Source organism: Lepidochelys kempii, chromosome 14 (genome assembly GCF_965140265.1).
Source record: "Lepidochelys kempii isolate rLepKem1 chromosome 14, rLepKem1.hap2, whole genome shotgun sequence".
NCBI classification, from domain to species: Eukaryota; Metazoa; Chordata; order Testudines; family Cheloniidae; genus Lepidochelys; species Lepidochelys kempii.
The window spans coordinates 25,427,713-25,454,528 of NC_133269.1; the positions used below are offsets into that span (position 1 = coordinate 25,427,713).

Here is a 26,816-nt window from a genome sequence, read left to right on the forward strand (position 1 = left end):
TGGGCTCAAGACCCGGGACATCACAGTATGTACTTGGCATGGTTAAGCCGTGCCTCTGCTGCTGCCACCCTCTGCGCACAGAGCAGGTAAAGCATGGGCAGATGCAGCACAAACTTCCCGCAAAGGAATCCCCAAAGGCTACTCCATGACAGCAAAGGGACTTGAGCCTTCAAAGCAAAAGCAAAGCTTTCGACACGGTCTCCCACAGTATTCTTGCCAGCAAGTTAAAGAAGAATGGGCTGAATGAATGGACTATAAGGTGGATAAAAAGCTGGCTAGATCACCGGACTCAACGGGTAGTGATCAATGGCTCCATGTCTAGTTGGCAGTCGGTATCAAGCGGAGTGCCCCAAGGGTCAGTGCTGGGGCTGGTTTTGTTCAATATCTTCATTAGTGATCTGGAGGATGGTGTGGATTACACCCTAAGCAAGTTTGCAGATGACACCAAACTGGGAGGAGTGGCAGATACGCTGGAGGGTAGGGATAGGATACAGAGGGACCTAGACAAATTGCAGGATTGGGCCAAAAGAAATTTGATGAGGTTCAAAAAGGATAAGTGCAGAGTCCTGCACGGTTCCAAAGAAGATGGATCTAGACTGTTCTCAGTGGTAGCAGATGACAGAACAAGGAGTAATGGTCTCAAGTTGCAGTGGGGGAGGTTTAGGTTGGATATTAGGAAAAACTTTTTCACTAGAAGGGTGGTGAAGCACTGGAATGCATTACCTAGGGAGGTGGTGGAATCTCCTTCCTTAGAGGTTTTTAAGGTCAGGCTTGACAAAGCCCTGGCTGGGATGATTTAATTGGGGATGGGTCCTGCTTGGAGCAGGGGGTTGGACTAGATGACCTCCTGAGGTCCCTTCCAACCCTGATATTCTATGATTCATGCCCATTTCACTGTTGGCCTTGCTGCTGAGACTGCCCACACAGCAAGCTGTAGATGTGGTTGATAGCATGTGGACATCAGGCCACTCTTGGGATAGTGTGGGAAGCTCAGTTCCCACAGGCCACCCCTCATCTGCCATCTGATAGAAATTTGCAGTGCTGTAGCCATAGTTTGAAAGCTTGTCTCTCTCACCATCAGAAGTTGGTCCAATAAAAGTTATTACCTTGCCCACCATGTCTCTATTCAATAGAATTCACTTCCAGTGTTCCTATTTATTTGGTCAATTTTGTAACAGGTGACTCAGAGGTGTTATTTTTAAAGTTACCTTACCTGAAGGATAACCCAGTGACCCTCCTTTGCAGCCATGTCTAGAGCTTCCTCTGCTACTACCTCTTGACCTTGTCCAAGGGAGACATTGTGGAAATTCCTGTTGTTAAATGTGTAACCAAGTTTCTTCCCTATTAGGAGAAAGGAAAATTTTCAGCACTCTTTACCAGAACAGCTCATGAAGCATTGCTGATCTCAAACAGTAATAACAAGGCAGAGCTCATGCTTATCAAAACTCCTTCACAAAACAGCTACCGCATTTCTTATAATTATTATCTTATTTCTAATGCACTCCTTGCCTAGGCATTGAAAACAGCATTGGCTGCTTCCTAATTATTTCCAATTGCAGCATGACATCAACACAGAGGTACAGGGCCACAAAGTGGCTTTGTTTAAAGAACATTATTCCCCCATAACCTTGTGTGGAGATGCATTTTTAAATTATATGAAATTAAAGTCATTTCCATCTGATTAAACAGGCTTTAAACCAGATGTCATTCAGTGGTGAAATTCACCCTGCCAATCCACACCGTAGTTGGCAAGGTATTTAGAAATACATTCACTCTGGAAAAGGAAACTGAGATGCCTTTAAATATTGGAAATGGTTGGCTGAAATCTGTTCTGGTGCCTTGTGCCCTTAGGTCATTTCCTTCTCTAGTTCCCTCATAACAGCCAGTCCTTCTGGGGCACTGCTCAGGAGGAAGGACTCCTGCTATCTACTGGCTGTGTACTTGTACCACACACGGGTGGTTCCACTCCCCCATCTCAAGAGAATATATCTCAAGAAATATATTTCCTAAAAGAGCGCTAGCCACTAAATCCCACAACAGTTTGCATTCAATACCAATGTGGCTTAGATCAAACCAAAGAACTAACTACTGGCAATTTACAGGAGAGAAAGCAGAATTCATCACAGTGAACTCCTGACATGGAGGAGACATAACATCCCTTTGAACTCCACTACCCTCACACTGAAGAATCATATTGTTTACTTTGTCCCTCACATGGTAGAAATCCCAGTAGGCTTCCCAGCAGCCAAAGCTGGATCTCTGTTTCTACCCAAACTGTCAAAGCTGGCTGTGGGAGTGATTCTCGCTGACTGTGGTGCAAAGTTTACAACATCTGTGACAGAGATGGCAATTTCCTGCAATATCTTTGGGAATGCTCACTGCATTAAGTTTCTGTATCATTGTGGGTCAAGGATTGTATGTAAGCCCATGGAGGAGAGTGACCACAGCTCCTGCAGGAACTAAGCATCATGGGAGGTGATTAGGCAGATTTGCACACCTCCAGAGAAGTACCCCTACATGGAAAGGTTCACATGCACTAGTTCAAACTGCATTCTCTGGAGACCAACAAACAAAGAAAGGGCTTTTGGATAAATAGCCTGAATTTAAATTAACTCAGGGCCTGCTTTCAGATCCAGCAAATGGACAGGACCTTCTGTCCAAGGAGGGGTCCAGTTCTTCCTGGGAAGGGTTGGAAGGACTTTAGCTTATTGAATCCCTGTAAGACTGATGAGTGTCCTCTGGCAAGCTTTTAGTGTGTGTATAGGGACTTTTATTGAGTTTAATATATTTTCTCTGTAATGCTTTCACCTCAAGAATAAATGTGCTTGCTTACAAAAAGCTGTATGGGAACCTGTAACTGCTGCCAATTACAGCTGTTCATAGCCAGCAGGGAGAGAAGAGCACACATACTGGCTTGGTTAGACAGCCTGGCTTGCTGGAGATATCACAATGCAGGCATGGAACTGTGCAGCCTGGAAAAACCTCTGTCAGCAAGGAGAGAGACATGGGTCTCCACCCACAAGAGGGGATGGCTGGAGCTGGGAGCCGGGAACCTGAAAGGGTTGCCCTTGGTGGACCACAGGTGCAGTTGCCCTTAACTGTGTCTAGTCCATTAGCTTTTGGATTACCACATTTTCTGTTTTGGAGTCAGTCAGGTCAGAAAAGTATAATTTCCTCCTCCCTGCTGTCAGACACATGACATATGATAGCAATAACTTATACCCAAGGCCCTGCAGGATATGGTTATTTCAGGCCCTGATGGGGCCTATGGTTATTTCTATAGGCTGGGGAGCTACAGAGAGGAAGGATGGTCTAATGGTTGGCTTGCTAGCCTGTGAGTGGGGAGACTTGGGTTCAAGTTCCTGCTCTGCCATAGGCTTTGTGTGTGACCTGAGGGAAATCTATGCCCCACGTAGGCAGGAACACCATGGGAGTTAGCCGCCTAGGCACTGTTGGAAATCTCACAAGGCACCAATCTGCATCTTTAGGCACCAAAAACACTTTACAGATGGGGAAGTGCAGCCCAGAGAGACTGAGGGCCAGATTTTTAACAGCTCTGCCCTACCCCACAGGGAAACTTAGGGTTGTGAGGCGCTGTGCTAATGGGGACCTGAGTAGTCCACTGGGATCATCCTACACAGAACACAAGCCATCAGGAAGGCATTTAGTTACCTTCATATTTGTCCAGGGACCCTTGTTACTTCTAAAACATGCACACATGGAGCCCTAGTGGCTGGTGGTGTGGAAAGGCACCACCTTGGAGCATTTCCTGGAGGCTCTGTGCCAGGTCCGTCTGCTGTAGCAAGGGGGACCGGGACACTGCACTACTCTGTGATAGGAGGCAACATGTGCTCTTACCCCAACAGGATCAGCTCTGATCAAGGGAGAATGGCCAGTCCATGGCGCTGACCCTGGGGAATCCAGTGCCAATGGGACGAAATCTACACTATGCAGGGCTACAAGGTGCCAGGACCCCTGCCAAAGCTGGGCACAGTTGAACCCATATTCTGCTGGTGATTGGTGAGTTCAAACTGCTATATTGTTAAAGCAATTCTGTTCCCTTTCCAGTGGACCTGGACCTGGGGGTGGCGGGGGCTGGTTCACTATGGTCAAGAGGTTGGCAAATGGCTCCATTATGCAACTGAAAAACATTGACAGCAGGAGCCGAACATCCATATAACCAGATTGAACCAAGATAATACTGCAGCAGGGTTGGACATACTCTGTTTACAACAAACTCTCCTAACTCCTAAGGCCTGCACTGATGGAAGAGGAAAAACAGAACCATATCATTGATATGTAAGGGCTGTTGCAGCCCAGGAAGATGTATAAAACAGAAAATATTCTTATAATATTGTTATATGCTGGGGTTTGGTAATGACACCAACTTGCCGAAAGTGTTGGACATGACACACCCACCTTCCATTCAGCCTAAACGAGGGAACAATCAAATGCCCCTTTGTTCAGTGATAGTTGAAACAATGGAAAACCAGCACCCAAGGACTCAACCACAAGCAGGCCTGGGCAATGGGTGTGGGTTTCCTGGGGGTGGGGTGGGGGGAAGGAAAGTCTTATAACATACACATGCATGTGAGGATTGACTTGATTGCAGTTGTGTGTGAGAGCACAAGGAGACAGAAGCAGATAGCAGAAAAGCCAAAGAAAGTAGGAAGAAAAGTACTTGCAATGTTGTCCTGAGAAAAACCAAAGAGAGAGAGCTTTTTGGGCAGAGTCCTGGCTGGAGAGGTTTGGAACGGTGAACAAAGAAATTGCCTCCTGTCTGAATGCTACTGTGTCCAGGGACTCTGGACTCTGTGAATATTCTTTACAAACAAACAGGACTGCTTCAAAGAAATACCATCATCAACTTCTCCTCCTAATGGAAACAACCCACCTGACCCCGAATATTGGCGAAGTGCTTGGGTCAAAAGGGATAGCACTATAATCTTCACCCTCTGGGCAGACTTTAAAATGTGCTTACTAGGACATACCTGAAATATGAGGATGTGTAAGTGGACATTTGCACATGTAAATCAGACAATTGTGAACATAAGTACCAATTTGCATACACACTTTCCTGTTTTGCATATGAAAATGTTGGCACCATTATTTAGTAATGTGACATTAAGCCTGGCATTTTCAAAGGGTCCTCGGGGAGGTGCCCAACTCCTCTTCATTTTAATGACACATTTCTCTGAACTTATTTTGTTTTTTGAAGGAAAATAATATGGAAACTAGAAAACTCAAAGTTTTGGCAATCAAGATTTCAACAAGCATGATATGTTTCTTATGAAAATCTCAGTTTCACTGAAAGCCACTTATTGTCAAAAAAACGTTTGGAAGAAAATTTTCAACCAGCCCTCTCCAAAATGTTATACTTGTAAGCCAGTAGTCTGAAGGAGCTCTCACCTGGCATCCAATGATGAACTGGGGGAAAATATATCAGGCGCAGACCATATTTGCAGAGACACCTACTTTGCCTAGGTGATCAGCAGACAGACCTGCTTTGCCAAAGTGATCAGTTTTTGCTGTTTTGGCTTAAAATTCACTTGAGCCTTAGATGCCGGGGTAATGAAATATCATACTTATTACATGACTAAACGGCAGCAGAACTGTACTTAATATGCCCCAAGGAATCATCATAATGGAAACCTCACTAGTTAAGCAGGTGCTAGTAATGCCAAATGCAAGTGAAAGGTGAAGGGAAGGATTGAGAACAGGTGTCCTTACTTGGTGGTGTAGGTGTCTCTGTTCGAAGGGTCTTGTATGTCATTTGATCTCCACCCCCTCAAGTTTTTAAAACAGAGCTGACTGGACTCAGCTGAGTCCTTGTTTCTTCTCAGTGATCATGAGAGCTGAAATCACTGATGAGCAGGTCTAAGGGGCTGAGCCATAGATGTGGAGCAGTGACAGTGTTGCAGTGAAAGACAACACAGAAGATGCAGCAGCAGTGCAGTTCCCCACTAACTGGTGTAATCACTAAAAGCTGAACTCACCTAGGACTGGGCGAACTACTGCAAACTCAGAACACGGTTTCACAGCTAAAGGTGGCAACAGCAGAGGCAACTCTGGTGATACTGGCAGCAAAAAGCAGTGACCGCGACCAGGTAAGAGGCATCACTCAAACCCTCCATCCCCCTCAGGGGCTGAACCCACCCAAACACATTCCGGGACTTTACTGACCTCGGATATCAAATGTGAATGGGATGTAGCGGAGGGAAAAGAAGAGGGGCATGTTAATGGGACATTTGTCTGTTGGACTTTCACATTGCAAGGTGGGAAACTGAGGCAAAGGACACTACCCAAGATACTGTGGCACAGATGTTTTACTTTGCATACTTTTCAATCGCACAGTGTTTCCCCAAATTATTGCTGTGTTCCCTCTTCTCTTAATAAAAGTTGTGGGGGAGGGGTTGTTATACACAGACTCTGTACTTGCCAGTAAGGAAGTATTGCCTCTTAGAGGCACCCAGGGGTGGTGTGTAGTTTCCCCACATATTTGGGTGGGGGCTCAAGCCAGTTCTGTTTTGTAATTTTAAGAACACCCCTTGGTACGGGACCCAGACTTTCTTGCAGCCAACACCACCTGACAGAAGGGTTACATACGAATATCTCATAGACAATCTTTGCCTTAAAGACTCTCAGTCTGAGCAGGCAACAGAGGCACAGCTGCAGATGTAGCTAAAGCAGGTGCTGATACACTGGGAGGAAAGAAGGTAAAACTGGGCCCTACTGGGGCCTTCCCTCATTCTAGCACCCGCTGGACCTAGAGTTGTGTAGGGACATCTTCTTCCCTCACCACATGGCCTTGAAGAAAAACAACAACAGAGAGGAGCCAGCTAGAGACCAAAGCAGGCAGGGCTGCTGCAGAAACAGCTGAAGTCAGGCCCAATTTTCAACAGTTATGACTAGCTTTTCTCTGCCCAGTGCTGACTGGCTGTTTGCGCCAACCCTCCCTTCACACCTGGCCCTCTTACCCTCGGCTCTCCACCCAGCCCCTTCCCTTGGATGTCCCAGCACCCTTTACTTTCCTTTCAAGTCACCTCAGCTGGTGTAAACACACACACATGAAAAAACCCTCCGTGGCACCAACGTGACGTTTGCCACCATGACATCGTTCACTCTGCTGGTGTGTGCTACCTCATCCACCACTCTGTGTCTGTCTGGTCTATGGAGACAGTCGGCTCTGTGGAGCAAGGACCATCTACTGCTTTGTGTCTATGTCACAGGTAGCACAATGGGGCCCTGTTCTTGGCTGGTCCTTTGGTGCTACCACAATACATAGGATTAATAATTATAAGTAACATCATTACTTCCACTTTACAGGTGGGGAGCTCAGGCACAGACAGCCTGGGCAATTTGCCCAGCATCACTCAGAGAGTCTGCAGTACAGCAAGGAACTGAGCCCCACCTCCTGAGCCAAAGGCCAGCCCCATAACCATAATGCCAGCCTTCCTTTCCAGCAGGCTTTAGAATCTTCCAGCTCAGACAGAAGAGGAGAATGTGCACTCAGGATCCTGTGGCTAGGGAACTCGGAAAGCATCTGGACTTAAGAGTTATAAACTTGTTGCAATGTCTGAGCAGAAAGCGGTGGGACTAGGACAGGACTCAGGAAAGGAGAGCACCTGGAAGGAGCTCTCTTCCATTTGCAAATATCTATCCTGAGTTTCAGAGAGACTTTAGTCTGCAGTAAAAGCTCATGGAAAACACATAAAATATTAAATAGAGAGATTGAACCGAAGTCCCAGTGGGCCAGGTTCAAGACTGATGTAACTGCATGGAAAAAATGGCTTTGTTTTCTTTCATTTTTTCCCCTTTTTTTCCATGCATAAACTTTGATTGCTGACAAAAGCCAGGTTCTCAATTACATGAGTCCTTTGCAATTACAATTAAATCACTCATGTTGTAGGTCACAGTTCCTGACTCCCAGTGCAAGAACAGAACATAATGAAGACAATTTCACCTGCAGAACTATAAAAGTACAGCAACAAATACTCATTTTCCAGCTACTGCCTTATCTTTTGAGGAAAAACATATAAAGGACAGGGCTCTCTTTGGGGTTCTGGCAAGCTCCATTTTCATGTAATTCAGTATTAATGGGACTTGATGACAGGAAAGGAAGGGAATAAAATGTACAGAAATATGTAGGGCTCGTAAGCGCAGACTCCTGGTCACCATGCAATACAGCACAGGTGGGTCTACACTTGGAGCTGGGGATGTAATTTCTACCTCGAAGAGACATACCCATGCTAGCTCTGATTGGGCTAGTGTGCCAAAAATAGAAATGATACTATTGAGGCATGGGCAGAATGAGCAGTGGTCGCAGCACCATGGCTACCCCTCTATCTTAGCACACAAGCTCTGATGGAAGTAGTATGGGTATGTCTCCTGGAGCTGGGAATCACACCCCCAGCTCAAAGTGCAGACATGCCCAGGGGGCCCTTTCCTCTCCCAGTGCAATGAGAGCTGAGGCCCATCATGTGCCTTGTGCTGCATTCCAGGCAGCCGTTTTCTTTCTGCATCTTATTAACATTCTTGACAGACATTTATTTGACTTTAGTGCTGGTGAAAGGGGCTGGGCAGACAACCCTGGAAACTAAAGTCACTCTCTTCATATACAAAAAAGGTGCATTGCACACAGAAGCAGAGAGCGCCCACTCCCTGCAAACGAGTCTTAGCTCTGGCACTAAGGGACCACCTCTAGGGAGATAGGCTAGTTCAATTTCACTATCTTTGTGGTGCCTGGATTTTCTGCTGAGGCTACCAGCTTTGTTGCTGTTTGGTGTGGACAGTGACCCACTAAGTATTGGATAGAAACACATTGGCTTTGCGCATACAAGCCACTTGAATAACTGATGGTTTTTTTAATATTCCACCTCCCACTCCGAGGAGCCAAAGCCCCCCCTGCATTGGTGAGGTCTGAGGTCAGGGTTACAGAAGGGGAAAGCATATTGGATGAACATGACTGAGCTCCTGAGAAGAGCTGGAGCAGTGGCCAATGAACAAAGGATGTAGCCATACTTATAGGACGGGGGGACTCTATCCTGGGAAACAGTGAATCTGAAAAATATTTGGGTTCATGGTGGATAATCAGCTGAACATGAGCTTCCATGTGACGACGTGGCCAAAAGGGCTAATGTGATCCTGGGATGCATAAACAGAGGAACCACAAGTAAGAGCAAAGAGGTTCTTTTATCTCTGTATTTGGCACTGGTGTGACCACTGCTGGAATCCTGTGTCCTTGTAGTGGGGCGGCTGCCCCACTCCTGGAGAACAGCGATTGAGAGCAGCTGAGTGAGTAGGTGACCACAGCTGGGGCCAGCTCAGTTAGGGCCTGGCTGGCCCTGATAAGAGGGCTGTGGGCCAGGACCTGGAAGTGTCTCACTCTAGCCATGGAGTGGGAAGGGCTAGCTGCTTGGGAGCAAGGTACCTGAACTGGAGCAGTGCTGAGGAATAGGGTAAGGGAACTGGGGAGGTCCAGCCTGGTAAAACTCCAGGCTGCAGGCTTTGTTGAAGGCTTACATAGGTACTGGGACTGCAGAGATCCAGCCTGGGAATAGGCAAAGGCAGCAGGTCCTAACCCCTTGCCAATGACGAGTGGCCATGACAGACTGCAGTGCTGCATTGAGCGGGGGCTAGATGATGACTGGCAGTAGCCACTGAGGCAAGGTGGGTCTAGAGGGTTGGGGGTTCCCCTGGGAATGGAGACCGAGAGCGAGGGGGTACTGCTGGGGCAGAACCCTGAGGTAAAGGGCACCGAGGTCTGGGAGGGACACAGGGCCAGCGGCAGGTGAGTCACCGGCCTGCAGAGGGCGCTCCGTATGCTGGAAAAGAGCTAATTCCCAGGCAACCAGCAGGAGGTGCCATGCTGGTGAGTCCTCATCTTGCTGCAGTCCTGTTCAACTGCCCACAATTCAAAATGTTGATAAATTGGGGAGGGTTCAGAGATAAGCCACAAGAATGATTAAAGGATGAGAAAACCTGCCTTATCATGACAGACTAAAAGAACTCAATCTATTTTGCTTAACAAAGAGAAGGTTAAAAGGTAACTTGATCACAGACTATAATTACTTACATGGGGAACAAGTAATTAACCATTTGAACAATTCACCAAGGGTTGTGGTAAATTCCCCATCACTGTCAATTTTAAAATCAAGATTGGATATTCTTCTAAAATCTCTGCTCTAAGAATTTTTTGGGGGCCAGTCTCTGGCCTGTGTTATACAGGAGATCAGACTAGATGATCACAGCAGTCCCTTCTGGCCTTGGAATCTATGGATCTATGAGATTCAGTGTGACAAAAGGAGCCTCTTTGCCAACGGCAGTCAAGAACGAACTGGCTACAATGATCTGGGCATGCCAGGAAAGGTCCTGCAGGGATCTGGGCTCAGGCTCTACCTCATGATCACTAAATTCAAGGGGAAAGAAACTGTAAGGATTAGGGGTGTTCCTGAAGCTCACACTATGGAGCTTAGCCCTTCAATGAGAATCCTGCATAGCTAGCAGCTTTGCTAGAACGTGTATTGACAACAGCAATTCAGTATGTCCCTGAAAGCAGTGCTTTACCAAACGCAGCACCCTTCTAGAAACCCCTTCTGCTTTGTAGTCAGCAGATCACACTGGCCAAGGTGCTAGCACAGCAGAGTGAGGGAGAGGTCAAAAACTGGAAATTCTGCTAGTCTTTTTGGGGGAAGATGTTATAGGAAAGTGGTTACTATTTGTAGCTAGCTGATAGCATACTAAAAACCTCTGATGTGGGTTATAAGTTGTATGGGAGACAAACTCAAACTACAGCAGTGTGACCAGTGTTGTATTCTAGGCAATACATGGCAGAGAGAAGTTTAACTTAAGCTTTCGGTGAAAATTCAGAAAACTCTGTACAGCACACTCTGGGCATTATCTATTTTTAACAGGTTGCTCTATTATCCATGAGGAGCCAAGAGCAAACCCAGGAGATTTATGCCAGGATAATGACATAGAAGATAACAAACCAGGATGCTGTGGATTGTTCAGAGACTTGATTTATTTACCTTGTTTCTCCACATCCTTCAGAGGGTCAACCCCTGGGGACAGGATAAAGAACATTGGGGTTGCGGGTCCTGATTCCTCAAATGACGTTGCAAAATCTAGAGATCTTCCAACCACATATTTACTTCCCAGCTTTTCTTCAACAAAATCTCTGCCAGAAAAACATTGCAAGAATGTTAATATTCAGAAAAGCCAGAAATACCCGGAGCAGACAGTATATTCCTAAGCCGATGCACAATCTATTAAGTGTATTTATTGTATCTTGCAAATGCAGAGAAATAAGAAACCTCATGATAAGCTGGATGCAAAATGCAGAATCCTAATCAGGATTTGTAGTTTACCATTAGGAACTGCTATTTCAGTAGAAGTGTCCCTGCACATGATATATGTTTTTGAAGCCCCTGTGTGACATAAACAAACAGAATGAGAGGAAAAGAAGAGAGAACCAGCCATGGCAGGGGCTTGTCAGGGCTGTTGTGGTGAGAGGGATATGTTGGGAGGTTCTGGTGACTGTCTGGATCACAAACCTCTTTGAGACTGGATGTGAACACATTATCAATTAACTGTCAGGATTAGTTAATCAGAAGCCCCACACTTGAGATAAATGGTGGTTGTGAACCCACTCAGGAGTTTGAATGGAGTGGAGGAAGGGGTTTTGTGTTTTGAGGGGTGGAAGGTAGGCAGAACAGACAGAAACTGAGGACACACAACAGAGACTGGGAGGCAAAAGAGCAAGAAAGCCAAGCAGTAGCCTGTGAGCACGCTGTGACCCTGGGGAAAAGCTAGAGCCTTTGGGTCTGTTGGCTAAGGAGGCTTGGGGCTGTACATTGAGAAACAGCTCTTTTTGTTCCTGGTTCCTCCTGCTCCTGGGTTCAGAGAAGCAGGACTTCATAAATTTCTTGTAAATAAACAAGATGACATCAAAGAAATTACCAGCCTCCATCAATTTCTACTTCCACCTGGACATCTCCAGGGTTCCAAAATCTGATTAGCTGCTTGGATCAAAACAGTATAGAACATACAGAATGGCAGAACAGGAAGTCAAATAGAATCCCCATTTTCTGGAGTCCCTTACAAAGTTAGTATTTTCAGCTGCCATTTATTTTCTCCCCTATCTCAGGTCAATGACATTAACCAGCCTCTTGAAACTACAGCCATTTCCTCCTCAAACTCGGTGAAGAACTCTGTGGTTCCCTAGTAATAATTATACTTCTCACTTCCCTCTCAGGGCAATGGGAAGCCCACAGTGATGAAGAAGGACAAGCTTCTGTTTCAGACCAATGGGGCTCATTTCAGTAATGATGAAGGGCAGGACCAAAGACATGCACATGATAACAGACAGCAACACAAAGATGGAGACATCAGGAGAGCATCACACACACATACACAATTTGTATGTGACACTGTTGCTTTCTAGGCCAGGCTGACATACACCCAATGGGCTAGTCTATTAGATCCTGGTTGTAGAAGAAACTGCATCTCATTAGTCCATGCCCCTTTTCAGGGTACAGTTCTTATTTCTGACACGAGGCTAATTTTAGCAGGAAACACCTAGAAAAAGTGTTTGAAAGGAACATGATCACATAGCACCTAAGCCATTTAAATGGGGGTCATTCCTTGTCTTAACGATGTCTGCAGCAGTTACCTAGGGAATGGAAGTGGGAGAATTGAACTTAGCCTGTCTAGCAGTGTAGGTTAGAGTGGTCGATCTAGCTGGTGTAGGGATGCAGATGTGAGAGCCAGGTGAGGACTGGATCCTTTCGGGAGCAGTTAGGTAGCTCTTGGGTGCTCTCATACTCAGCATGCAGAGCGTTTACCTTGAGGAAAGAGGAATAGATTCTCTAGAAAAACATGGCTGACTTCCATGAGAGGAGGATGTCTCAGCCTCTGGAAGGCAGGCCACTTCTACCTAGCTACCTAAGTGTGGATTCAGAAGCTTAACTTTGGGTATCCAGGTTGGAAAATGTTGGGCATTAGAAGTATATTGGCTTCATGTTCATTTTGTATTTAATGTCCTTGGTTATTTTAGGCAGCCCTACAGTCAAGCATCTATAATACGGAAGTCTTTAATGAAGGCATCATGAATTACCCTTATTGCGCTCTAAAACAGCTCTATGATAAGTACAACATATTCTAATGCATTTACACTAACGTCAATTTTACATGCCCAGAACTGTACAAATACTCAACTGATTTCTTCCACCTTGGATTCTTTTTCCTTATCATCAAGAAGTACTGTTACCAGAAGCTAAACTTCCCATTTCTAGGTTCAGCCATTTTTGAGTAATGTGAGTACAAATATTCCAGTTGGAATGAGTGGGGGAAGACTAGTAAAATGTAATACCTATTCACAAACTCAGAAACAGCTTAGCTGATGTTAAACTTTCAAGAAAAAAAAGTTACCTTTGGGATGAGACAAGGCAGGACAATCCAGCCCAAAAGGAGTCTGAGAAATGTGACAGGGTCGGGCTAGATGGCTACAGGAGAGTAACAGAAGGCAGATATATTAGCCCCAGGCTAAATAGGTCCCTTTTCCCTGGGTAAGGTAACAGGGAAGGTTCCAGAACGATCAGGAACCTTCTGGAGACAATTAGGACAGGCTGATTAGAACACCTGCAGCCAATCAAGAAGCTGCTAGAATCAATTAAGGCAGGCTAATCAGGGCACCTGGGTTTTAAAAAGGCGCTCACTTCAGTTTGTGGTGTGCGTGTGAGGAGCTGGGAGCAAGAGGCACTAGGAGCTGAGAGTGAGAACGCGGACTGTTGGAGAACTGAGGTGCACAAGCATTATCAGACACCAGGAGAAAGGTCCTATAGTGAGGACAAAGAAGGTGTTGGATAAAGAAGGAGGCCATGGGGAAGTAGCCCAGGGAGTTGTAGCTGTTGCACAGCTGTTCCAGGAGGCACTCTAGACAGCTGCATTCCACAGGGCCCTGGGCTGCAACCCAGAGTAGAGGGCGGGCCCGGGTTCCACCCAAATCCTCCAACTCCTGATCAGACACAGGAGAAGTTGATCTGGACTGTGAATTCAGAAAAACGGCCAAGCTGAGGGCTGCAGTGAAGCTCCAAGGCAAGCAAATCCGCCAATAAGCACAAGATGCACCAAGGTAGAGCAGGAACTTTGTCACAGAAAGTTGTGAGAAAAGGTGAGAAAAGGGTGGGTTAGAATGACAATATTTTTATTCTACTGTGATATTTCCCGATCGCCTCAGTCAGGATCTTGGGGTATAAGTACAAACAGAGATCTAGTTCCTGCATGGAGCAAGTTACAATGTGGACCTCAACCTAGATATACATATGTAGGATTGCATAGCAGTATAAAGCTATTCAACAACCTTTTCAGTGAAAGACTAATGTCTTACAGAAATGCCAGAAGTTGGAAGACAAGGACAATATACATGGAACAAGTCCTGATGAGTGAAAGACCTTTAATTTTTCCTGGAACATCTGTTCTGTGTTGTCCGCCTAAAGTTTGCCTATTTTCCTTCATTACACAATTTATAACTACAACTTTTAGAACCAGCATCACATATGTGTTATTTTTTCCACCATTAACCCAATCTATAAGACATCTCTTTACTCCAGCACCTAAGGAATAACAGCTATAAACAATTTAATAACTAGTATCAATTATAATGAATTATACAGTTTGATTCTGCTAGAGTTATTTATTCTTAACCATTAACAGACAGGGACTGATATGTAAAACCAGAGAATGCTAGGATGAAAAGGACAATTGCTGTGGAAGTCACAGCCTGTTCTTGTTTCTCTTCTTGAATCTACAGTTTGTGAAGCAAAACTTGAGTAATTATGGTAGATAGTATCCCACAGCCATTCATAGTAAGTAACTGTAGTGAGTCTGCTGCTTATTCAAAGCAATAAGATAAATCCATTAATACAAAAATAGGCGAGTTTTCTGTTTGATTTGATGTTGTAAACAGCAAGGCACTGACACAAACAATAATAATTGTGAAGTATTCTGCTGCAGCTGTGCTTTATTTTTCATGTATAATACAGAAGAGGTATTATAATGAAATCATGTCTGTTCAACAAGAGGTTCCATACAGTCCAATCTGTTCATCTCAAATTCTGTGGGTGTGTTTTTCATCCATTGCTGAAGAACTTATTGTGAAGTGGAAAAGCTTCTCTAAAGATTTAGGAATAAAGGACCATTTATGCACAAAAAGGTGCACAATTCCTGTTCGATATCCCCCAGTTTTTGACCATATATGTCTTCTCTTCACACAGTTTTATTTAAGATGCTATTACGTATGACTAGGTTCCCTGGCAGTCATCCTGGTGAAATGGGTTTCCTGATTAAGAGGGTCCTGATTAAGTGGAGTGGGTGCATTGCATTGCAGTTAGAGATGATTCATTTAGGACCATTAACAAGAATCTTTTAGAACAAGATTGTGTGAGATTCATATATTAAGGTTAAACAAATGTGAACACATTTTCTGAATAAGCTCTGCTTTCTTGAGCACACGGTTAAATAGTTTCCCACCCCGAAATGAGAGCATTACAGGGAGGGCCACTGGGTACCCTTACCGGACAGCGTAAGTCATGCGATCAGGCCGGATGGCTCTCAACATGCACAGCCGCTGCAGAGCTGACTTGCTCTTCCATTCCTGAGGGAACTTCTCCTTTTCAGGGCATTCAGATTCTACAAATTTTTTCCAGCGTTTGGCAGATCCCTCGATATCCCGATCCAGGTTCCGGAATTGCTCCATAGACGACAGGCTCTGGAAAAGTTCAGTGAACCCCATTTAGGACAGACATAATATGTGCCCCTGGGAAGCATTTCTTACAGCTACTAGCTGCTACAGTTTTGCTATGTTGGAATGGTTAAAGCAGAAGCCAAGGAACCAGGCCCTGGGTCCTATTCCCAGTTCACTCACTTCCTTGCTGTCAGTCATCTAGCCTCCCAATGGCTCAGTTCAGCTATCCGTACAAGGTGAAGAAAAAGAATACAGTACTTTATCTCAGAGCTGTGTTGTGAGGCTTACTGAATTAGGACCTGATTCAGGAAGGCATCCTACTCATGACAGCACTTGAGCATGTACTTAAACTTTAGGCCAATGGGACTTAAACCCATGGTTAAGCATTGTCCTGAATCAGGGCCCTAATTAATAGGTATAAAGTGCATGAGATCCTTAGAATCATAGAACCATAGGGTTAGAAAGGACCACAAAGGTCATGTAGGATGAAATTAACTCTGTAAATGCAAAGTATATTACGTATCAGCCCAAAACAAAATCTGGACACCCCTGAACTATGGGGAAGTTCAGAATAAGAACTGTATTGCTCAGAGCCACTGCTAATTACTATGGGATACATCCTGAGAGATGCTGAGCAGTTATAACTCCCATTTACCTCATAGGTAATATAATGTGTCATCCCAGGCCACGTGAAATATGCACCGAAACAATAAATCAGCAAGTGGATCTTCACACAGGCCACTAGAAATGGTATTTGATGTTTTGGCAAGTATAATTCCCTGCTGGATACCCAGGATTCTTGAGGTGATTGCACATACCAAATCATAGCCTTTGGCTATGCACAATCAGCTGTGTGAGTCTCTAGAAAGCAGGGTCTACTAGATCCCTTGTTGCCCATATAGGGTTTGAAGGTAAAAATGGAAGCATGGCCTGAACCTCCCTTCAGCTCCTTCTGCAAGAAGCTTTAATCAGAGACTCACAAAATGGGTGAGGAGAGTGGGTCCTGAGGGGCAATCATTTTGACGAAGCATAGGGAGGAGGGTAAGGAACCGTTTTTCTCCTGAGAGAACTGTCCCATGGATTCCCACTCTGGAGATTAACAAGTGGCAGTGAGCATCACTCACTCCATTTTCCTCCCCACCCCATCCCTCAGTCCCACCACATCCACCCATCTGGGTTGTGACCTTCTCCCAAGCACCAGACACATCAAACGTGTCTATAACAGACATCACAGTGTCACATTATGCACAGGACTCAATGTCAACTTTCTTAGCCACCTCAGCCTGTAGGATCCAAGGCCCCTGAGGAGAACATCTCAGCAGGGAAATCATCCTGGCAGACTGACAGCAGGAGACAGGGAAGCAGCCCCAGAGGGCTGAGCCCAGACCATGTCCGCAATGGTGCAGGCCCTGACAAACACTGCTCTGTAAAGAGCAACCAAAGGGGCAGAAGCAGGGGAGCGTCAAGGGCTGGGGGTGAGTTCCCAGCCCGCTGCCAGACAGAACTAAGAGGCAGTTGGGGCCATTCCTGCTTTTTGCCCCTGGAAACCCTCTTCCTGGGAGGCGCAGGGGAGTGGGGGCGGAGAGGAAGAGGACTATTGTGTTCCAGAAGATTCTGAGCTCATGGCCGGCACGTTATCCCACCTATGGGAATCAGCACCGGGCATTCCTGGGGAGAGTGAATATCCTCCCACATCAGCATGCACAGCTGAGCACAGAATTTGGCTCAGGTGGTTACTTTATACACAGTTCAGATTCAGACCCATGTCTGGCTTTGCTGCAGTCAGAAAGCTACACCTCTCCTTTAACTCTGCATAGGATCTCAGGCTCTGCTACCTGCACCTCCTCTCTAGTGATCCTGGGCTTGATTGCCTTTACAGGCTGCCTGATGGGGTACTAACTGGAAACCAAACTGCACCTCACTTCTCAGTCTTGCCTTTGGTGTCCATGCCTGCACTCTATCCAGGGACACTGGGGAACCGATGCCCTCACCCACCAGAGGGGGTAATGACTCTCCCTATCCCCAGCCAATATAGAAGTGATGTCCATGGACTGCATCTAGGTCTCCATGGCTAAAATATGATCACTGCAACAGAGAGTTTGGAAGGAAAGGTATAAGCCAACAGAGAAAAAGATTAGACATATTCTACAGAGTATCCACCTCAAATAAATAGTTAAAATAAATCTGCATTCACATATCCACGCAGACGGTCTCTAAAATGCCAGGCAAGAGACACTTCTTCCTGCGCACGCTGCTGTCAGCAACAGTGACACAACTGGCTAGGACTGGAATTTCTGGGCCCAGTACTGGCAGGAGGTGCTGAAGATGATATCTCTACAGAGAATGAGTATGGAAGCAATTCCCTTGTAGCATTAACAATCACAAAAAAAAATGGGAAATGGAAATGTTAACACTGCGATGAGCAACAGAAGGGAAATCTGGTTAGCTTCAGCACTGAGATATTCAATGGCTGCAGCCAGCCACTGGTTCAGGAACACCATCTTCATCAACATGTGCAATTTCAAATAGATTTGATAGCTGAAATCTGTCTCTTTCTACCCCCAAACACACTTGCTGTCTCTCCGCACATACACACTCTCTCTCTGCCTGTCCAGCTTCTCACGTTGGTGCTCATCACCATCACATCTGAGCACTTACAGCAGCCATAATACATCACTCTTCCCAGAAGGAGCTCAAAAATAGTGCTGATGAGCACACCTAGGCACCACTCCCCAAGCTATGAAATGCAGCCATTCTGCATCAACATGCCATGACAGCGTCAAAGAGGGAAAGTGGAGAGTAACTTCTCCAAGTTAAGCCTCTGAGGCAAGGGAGAGAGACCGAATGCATTAACCATGTTGGGATGTGGCCAGGAAGGGACCAGAGCTATTGCTCCTTCTCTTGCCAAGGTGCCACAGCATTGTTAGTGGTTGCAAGTATGAAGGCCCTGAATTTGTGTCTCACCCAAAAGGTTGCCCCTCCAGCAGCACACTGAAGCACCACATCAGTGTCATCTCAGAGAGAATTCCACCCACTGAGTCATGTATCACTATTGTTTTCATCAGAAATCTCACATCCGAGTCGGGAATGGGTCCAACCCTGATGGGGCGTGGCTCTAGGCCTGTGAATTTCACATATTCACATATGCAAAATGAAGTCCTCCCCTGCCCGCACTGTAGCAAATACAAGGGGCATGCTAACATTTTCCTTTGAGACAGAATTAGCATTTCCCATCACAATACAATTTGGTTTATTTTTACATTGTGTCCTTTATTTGCAGTATCACAGGGAGTTGATCTGAGGGCAGAGAGAAAGGGAGAGCTTTACAGAGAGATGAGGATGTGACAGTGTGGCTCAAAGGGATGAGAAGAAGAGCCAGGCAGATGGGGCAGCAACACACAATGCCTCACTGGGCTGCTGCCTCTAGGGAATGGGTTGAATGTTTTATGCACAAGAACAACTTCAAAGGTTTGGTGTCATTGTTACTTCATAGAACTTATCTTCCAGTACCAGATACACAAAGGCCTACAGTAGTGTATTTATTGGAGAGAATACTTATTCTTATCACTGAATGCAGTCATTTTTAAGGACACTATCAGGTCAAATCTGACCCAAAATGTGTCGCTAAAATGAGTTTTTACAAAACCTAAGACAAGTAGAAATAGGTCCATGGATTTTTTTCATCTTTAGTTTTAATGGAAATAGTTTAAAATACAAACCAAATAACTCTCCCTCTGTAGACTTTCAACCCAGACAGTGCAGCATTGTTCTGTTGCACCAGAATCTGAAAGTGAAAGTGACAAGTCTAGTTTCCATGTCCTACCCTGGGGTTAATAATATAAACAAGTAAAATAGTATCAATAGCAAACTGTTTGCCATCCCCAAGTGTTTAAAAATCATGAATTGGGCCCCTCAAAATCCTGAGACTTGTTTAAAAACGAGTTTTTTAAAAAGAATAAAATGTGGGCTCTTCTTATATGCCTTCTGCTTTTTGAGCCCTTTGGGTTCACTTGGTTTCATGTTTTCAAGCTTTTCTCCCTAACCACGAGCACCAGAAACTCTCTATGGGGGAAAAAAAAGAGAAAGAGAAAGCTGAGCGTATCACCTAATCCCAGGCTTCCAGCTTCTGCGGCTTCAAGAAACACCCCAAATGCCACAAGACTCATGACAGAATTGTGAGAGTAAGCAACACTGTGAAAACTAGGAGATTTTAAACACCCAAGCAGTTTGAATAATCTAGGGTATTATTTGTGAGATGTGTTTTTATCAAGTATCCTTCTTTGAACACGAGATTGCTCCTGTAGTGTCACTATTTTATATTGAGCACCTTTGAACAGGTTTTCGGAGTAACTGCAAGGTTGTAGATTGTAGCTGAGGCTCTCAGCACAGAGCATTATGGTCTCTGTGATTACGTTTAAGGAAAGATCCAATACACAACGGTGAGGAGAAAGTAACAAGCAACACAAATACATGTAATTTATTTGTGATTGTTATAGGTTCTACATATGTTTTATTTAATCTTGGAAAATTCTCCTCCCTCACTCCAGTCCAGTAATTTGTCAGGTGAATAAAAATAGCCTTATTTTGTTCATCATTATTGTTATTATTATGCCTAAGTGTCCCACTTTAATAACAGATCCCGTACAAATAAATAACACAAACACTCCCAGACAGCTCCCAATCTAAGATTTAAACAGTGCATGATAGATGAGTAAACAGGCCAATGAGGAGGACAAGGTTATGGTGAACACAGATGTGTTTGCATGAATTGCTCATAACAATGCTGCCAGTAGTCACAGGTGGCCACCAGGCTAGGCAATGCCAGACCCTAGTAATTTATAGGCATCTTGGCAAAGGCTGACTTTAAGGAAGACAAACTGGCAGTTTTGTGAATGTTGACAAGTAATTCTGAATGGCAGGGGCAACACACAGAATAGTCTGTGAAAACTTACAGGGTCCTGGCTAGCCGTAACTGAAGCCAATGGCAGATCAAATTATTTCAATGGGAGCAGCAGGACTATATCTGCAGTCTGGGAATGTTCATTTCTATTCCAAAGTTCTAAATGTTCAAGCTCTGCATTTAACTAGTCGTCTAAGCTATGGATTCTCCAAGTGTGCCATAGTATTACTCCACCAATGGGCCAGAGATGCAGGCCTCCCCAGTGAAAATAAGGGAAAGACTCCCCACAACCTTAGCATCCCATGATGTGTTTAGAGCAGTACTCGGGGGAAGAACATGCAGTCAGTTCCTTATGGTCCTTGTTTGAACTTTTAGAACTTGGCAAAAGCAGAATTGCTGAGTTAATGTTCAGTGTTTGATATCTTACTTAACTAGCTGGGATATGACAAGGCTCTTCTTACCACTGCATTGCTATCTTGGGCACTGGGCACTCAATCCCTCCTAGTCTGTGCCTGTGGCACATAACAGTGTAGTCTCCTGGGGGCTGTAATACTTTGGTCTAATTTCAGTTCAGTAATTTAGTCTTGAATTTAGCAGGTGCTGGGTGGTGTTGGTGGCCTGTGATATCAAGAGATCTGACTAGATGATCTGATGACCCCTTCTGGCCTTAAGCTCTATGACCTTATACCTTCCATATGCATTAGAAAGGTCTATTTTCTTGAGTGTAAATACATTTTTCCATTTCTCTCCTCCATGTAAGCAGAGACAGGGTGGGCTCCACCCTGACATCTGGTGGTGAGGTGTGGCAAGTTGTGGAAAAGAACTTCAGGGGCTGATCTCATTTGCATAGGCACACCCACCCTGCCTAGAATGAGGCCATAACTGCCCAAATCGTCACTTTGGCTGCTGTGGGATCCCCAGTGTCTCTGTTATTGGGGCGGGAAGAATAAATTGTTAGTACCCTGATTATGGGAACTGTGCTTGGAACTGTACTTGGCCTTTTTGTTATGATGGAGGACTCACCATCAACTGAGTAGCACTCACTAGGCAAGGGACATGGGTTCCAAAACTCTGTGAATTGAGAGAGACTTGAGACAGGTATTAGTGCCTGGTGGTGTAGGCCCCTTTTGTGAGGGCCTGAAGCACCAATTGCACCTCTGTCTCTCTCCACTGTGGAATGTCAGAGCTAATTTTGGGTCTATTAAGAGTTTTGTTACAGGTATTGTGCTGAATTCACTTCAGCCTTATAGTGCACCAGCACTAAGGCTCCCACTACTATGAGCTGAAATCACTGAGAGCTGAAATCACTGAGCACTGTGTCAAGTAGGGGGGAGCCGGAAGTTCTAGTGTGCAGTGGAGCCGGTCGTGAGACAGCAGTGTGTTCGTGAGACGGCGAGCTGAGCGGAGCCGGTCGTGAGACAGCAGTGTGTTCGTGAGACGGCGAGCTGAGCGGAGCCGGTCGTGAGACAGCGGTGTGTTCGTGAGACAGCGAGCTGAGCGGAGCCGGTCGTGAGACAGCGGTGTGTTCGTGAGACGGCGAGCTGTCTGGAGCCGGTCGTGAGACAGCGGTGTGTTCGTGAGACGGCGAGCTGAGCGGAGCCGGTCGTGAGACGGTGAGCTGTGCAGAGCGGAGCCGGTCGTGGTGGAGCGGAGCAGAGCCCTGTGGGGCAGTCAGCTTCAGGACACGTAAGGTGCCCCTTACCTCTTTCCCCCACACCCAGGCACATTTTAGCCAGATTGGGGAGTAACACTCTGCAGGTGAACTTTTGAACTCCGGGGCTGGACTTTTTTTGGACTTTGGGCGATTAGTGGATTGCTGGACTCAAGAGACGTTTGGGTTCTGGGACTCAAGAGCCTGAGGGAAAGGATGTGGCCCAAATTTTCTGGGGTGGGTCAGTGTTCATGGTTTGGTTAATGAACACTAGTTGTGGTGTTTCCCCAATTTAATGCTGATGTTGTTTGCCTCATGTTATTAAAGATTCTCTACTACACCAAGACTCTGTGCTTGCGAGAGGGGAAGTATTGCCTCCTTGAGGCGCCCAGGGGGTGTGTAAGATTTTCCCAGGTCACTGGGTGGGGGCTCGAGCCAGTTTTGCATTTGCTTTAATGAGAGGGAACCCCTGTGTATTGAACCCGGCCCTTGCTGCTATCAACTTGGCCTGGCAGAAGGGTTACATTTGTGGGGGCTCGTCCGGGATCGAGACTGGGTCAGTACCCCTCGGAAGCACATCTTAGGTGAGTCATTAAATTGGGAGAACCCAGAATCTGGTTGTTGTTGTTTTGATCTGTTATATTTGGGAAAGAAATTACAGTTTGTATAATGGCCCTACATTTGCTAGAGGATTGGTGCAAGGGGATGAATATTAACCCTAGGAACTGTGTCCTGGTGACCGGGGTGCCGGAGGCATTCGATGAAGGCTCAATAGAGCCTACCTTAAGGGCATCCACTGAGTACCTGAGTAAGTGTAAAATGCGTGGGCGCATATTTGTGAGGGAGGATGGAGATTTTGCTGTACTGTGTGAGCTGCCGTCGGCTGTGGACCCTCTACAGGTTCCAGGCACGATAGCAGTGGAAGATGGTGAGTGGAAGGTAATAACTACTGGGAGCCAGCCCTCACCGGCTCCTGCATCTGAAGTGGAGTTTTTAAAGAAAATGTCAGCCTTTTTGGGGAGAGAGGGGAAGACCTTGGCTGATATGCCGGGTCTGTTGGGCCTTGACCCAGGAGTCCCAACCCGGGAGGCTGCTCCATCACCTGATGAGTGGGTGAAGGCTTTGGGGCAAGCATTAGAGAAGGTCGTGCCACCCCACCCTGAGTCAAGCCCCTATCGTAAACTGAGGCTGTTTTCTGGGGGTCCCACCCCAATACCCGGGGAGGAAGCATTTGAACCCTGGCTGGAACACACCACTGAAATGCTGCAGGAGTGGGCAGTACCTGATGCTGAAAAGAGAAGGCGACTAGTAGAGTGCCTCAGGGGGCCAGCCCTAGATGTGATTCGCACCCTGAAGCTCAGTAACCCTGGGGTCAAGGTAAAGGACTGCCTAGAGGCCCTTGATCATGCCTTCGGGAGAACCGAGGGCTCAGAGGATGTTTATTGCAAGTTCCTCAATGCCAGGCAACAAAAGGGAGAGAAAGTTTCTGCCTACATACAGAGGTTGGAGAAATTATTACAGAGAGCCATCATGAGGGGAGCAGTAGCGGTTGAGCAAATGGACCGGACTAGATTGGCTCAGATTGTGAGGGGAATTCAATATCAGAACCCAATCCTTCTCCACCTTCGATTAAGGGAGCGCCAAGACAATCCACCGGGTTACTCTCGACTGATAAAAGAGGTCCGAGAGGAGGAAGAGAGGCAGGCAGCTGGTGAGGTTTGGGAGGTTCAGCCACCCCAGGCAACTGCCACAACATCCATACGAGCGCCCAAGGCGCTGATGGTGAATCCTCAAGAGGAACTTACCCAACGAGTGCAGGTCCTGACACAGAAAGTGGCTGAACTAGAGAATACCATCGATTCAGCAAAGACTTCAGCGTACAAGGAACCCCCTGTTACCACGGTCCAGAAGACTACATTTAGAACCTCTGCCCCACCCCGGCAACACGGGAAAGGGCAATCCTTCTTCTGCTACCGGTGTGGCCAGGATGGGCACATTGCTGCCAGGTGTCAGAATGCAGAGAATCCCCCGCTAGTATACCAAAAGCTGAGGACCACCTGGGGAAAGTCGGGAAACGGCCCCAGGGCCTGGGAAGGGAGCCGCCTAGGCCTGCAGGGTTCGGAGGCTCCCCTGCGAAGAACCATGCCACCCGAATCCCACCAGGATTGATAGGACCTCGAGCTGAGGTCACTGTAAAGGTTGAAGGGACAGAATGTAGAGCAGTGCTTGACACGGGATCCCAAGTGACTATCATATTCCAGTCTTTCTACCAGCAGATGCTTATGCATCTGCCTATACAGCCCTTGACAGGGCTTGGCCTGTGTGGTCTCAGCATGGATGAATACCCGTATCAGGGGTATGTCATTATACACCTGGAATTCCCAGAAGAGATCGCTGGGGTAAGACAGGAGGTGGACACTGCAGCTTTAATATGCCCTGACCCTAAAGGTGTCTCTGATGTGTCCGTGCTGATAGGGACCAACTCCAGCCTCTTTAAGGTACTTGCAGATTACTGCAGACAGCGAGCAGGGGACCAATACCTGAATACCTTGGTGATACACACACATTGTGCTGCAGCCTACAGAAAAATTGAGGACGCAAAAAGAGTGATGCCTGATTTGCCGGTGGGAGCACTGAGGTACGCAGGCCCGGTCCCCTTAGTGGTGTCTGCAATGACAGAAAAGGAGGTGATTGTCATGAGTACCTGCCTGAAAGGCAATAAGAGAACATTAGCAGTGGTGGAGCAGCCAACTGAGGGAGGGCTCCCTGAAGGAGTGCTGGTTCTTAGTGGAGTCATAACCCTACCTGCTGAAGCCCAGGAAGAGGTGACTATACTGATTGCTAATGGGACAAGTCGTGATATTTTTGTGAGGCGAGGACAAAAGATAGCAGACCTCTTTGAACCCGAGTCAATTGTAACCCCCCAGTGTGAAACGCAAGTTCCGACGATAGACCCAGCAAAGTTTGACTTTGGAGATTCACCAGTGTCCGAGGAGTGGAAAGATCGCCTGAGGAAGAAACTTTGTGAAAGATCCAAGGTGTTCTCACTGCATGAGTGGGATGTGGGATGTGCAAAAGGAGTAGAACACAATATCAGACTACATGACTCTCGACCTTTTAGGGAGAGATCTAGGAAGATTGCTCTCTCTGAGATGGAAGATGTGCGACATCATCTTCAGGAGCTGGCTGCGAATGGCATCATTACAGAGTCCCGCAGCCCATACGCCTCGCCCATTGTGGTAGTCCGTAAAAAGAATGGGAAAATCCGGATGTGTATTGACTACCGCACCCTAAACAGCCGTACTGTGGTCGACCAGTACACTATGCCTCGAGTGCAAGATGCCTTAGACTGTCTGCTGGGAAGCCAGTGGTTCTCTGTGTTGGATCTTCGAAGTGGGTACTACCAGATCCCTCTGGGAGAAGAAGATAAGGAGAAGACCGCCTTCATCTGCCCATTAGGGTTTTATCAGTTCGAACGCATGCCCCAAGGGATTTCTGGAGCACCTGCCACCTTTCAACGTCTCATGGAGAGAGTTGTGGGAGACATGAATTTACTGCAAGTGTTAGTTTATTTGGATGACCTGATTGTGTTTGGAAGAACCTTAGAGGAGCATGAAGAAAGACTTCTTAAAGTGCTTGATAGGTTGGAGGATTATGGTCTGAAGCTTTCAATTGACAAATGCCAGTTCTGCAGAACCTCAGTGAAGTATGTGGGTCACATCGTATCCCAAGAGGGTGTGAGTACTGATCCTGATAAAATAGAAGCACTCACTACATGGCCACGTCCAAGTAACTATAGAGAACTCAAGACCTTTCTTGGATTTAGTGGCTACTACCGCAGGTTTGTGAAAAACTATGCTACGATTGTAAAGCCTCTGAATGATCTTACCAGGGGACATCAGTCCAGCAAGAACAAATCTAAGACCAGGAATAAGGGGAGGTTCCCAAAGCCTCCTGTGCAGAGAAACTATGGCCCCTTTGCACCATTTGGGCCACGGTGGGATGAGAGATGTGAAAGGGCTTTTCGAGAAATCATTACTGGCCTAACTCATGCTCCAGTCCTAGTTTTTGCTGACCCAAGCAAACCATTTATCCTGCATACTGATGCCAGTTTGGAGGGTCTGGGAGCAGTCCTGTACCAGGAAGTGGAAGGCAAACATAAACCTGTAGCCTTTGCCAGCCGAGGATTGTCTGATAGTGAAACTCGTTATCCCACCCACAAGCTGGAATTCTTGGCCTTGAAATGGGCCATCACTGAGAAATTTCGAGACTACTTGTATGGTGCTCAGTTCCAGGTGTGGACAGACAACAATCCACTGACCTATGTGTTAACAAGTGCTAAGCTGGATGCTACAGGGCAGAGATGGGTGGCCGCCTTGGCTAGCTATGAGTTTAGCATTCAGTACCGATCAGGGAGAAGCAATGTAGATGCAGATGCATTGTCCAGGCGTCCGCAGGCTCCAGAAGTTGCTGTGATACCTACAGATGGAGTGAGAGCTATTTGCAGTGTGAGTCGTCGA

General features: G+C 46.3%; 1 protein-coding gene across 11 annotated transcripts in view; it reads right to left on the reverse strand.

Annotated features, from left to right (window-relative positions):
- DNAH9 (dynein axonemal heavy chain 9) overlaps positions 1 to 26,816 on the reverse strand; it is a 399,480-nt gene that overhangs the window by 47,244 nt on the left and 325,420 nt on the right. For all 11 annotated transcript variants that reach the window (XM_073310874.1, XM_073310873.1, XM_073310875.1 and 8 more), the window contains 3 exons: positions 15,576 to 15,769; positions 11,031 to 11,179; positions 1,214 to 1,341 (listed from right to left, as the gene is read on the reverse strand). In XM_073310874.1, coding sequence (XP_073166975.1) covers positions 1,214 to 1,341; positions 11,031 to 11,179; positions 15,576 to 15,769 — 471 coding nt within the window. The remainder of the gene's footprint in view (positions 1 to 1,213; positions 1,342 to 11,030; positions 11,180 to 15,575; positions 15,770 to 26,816) is intronic.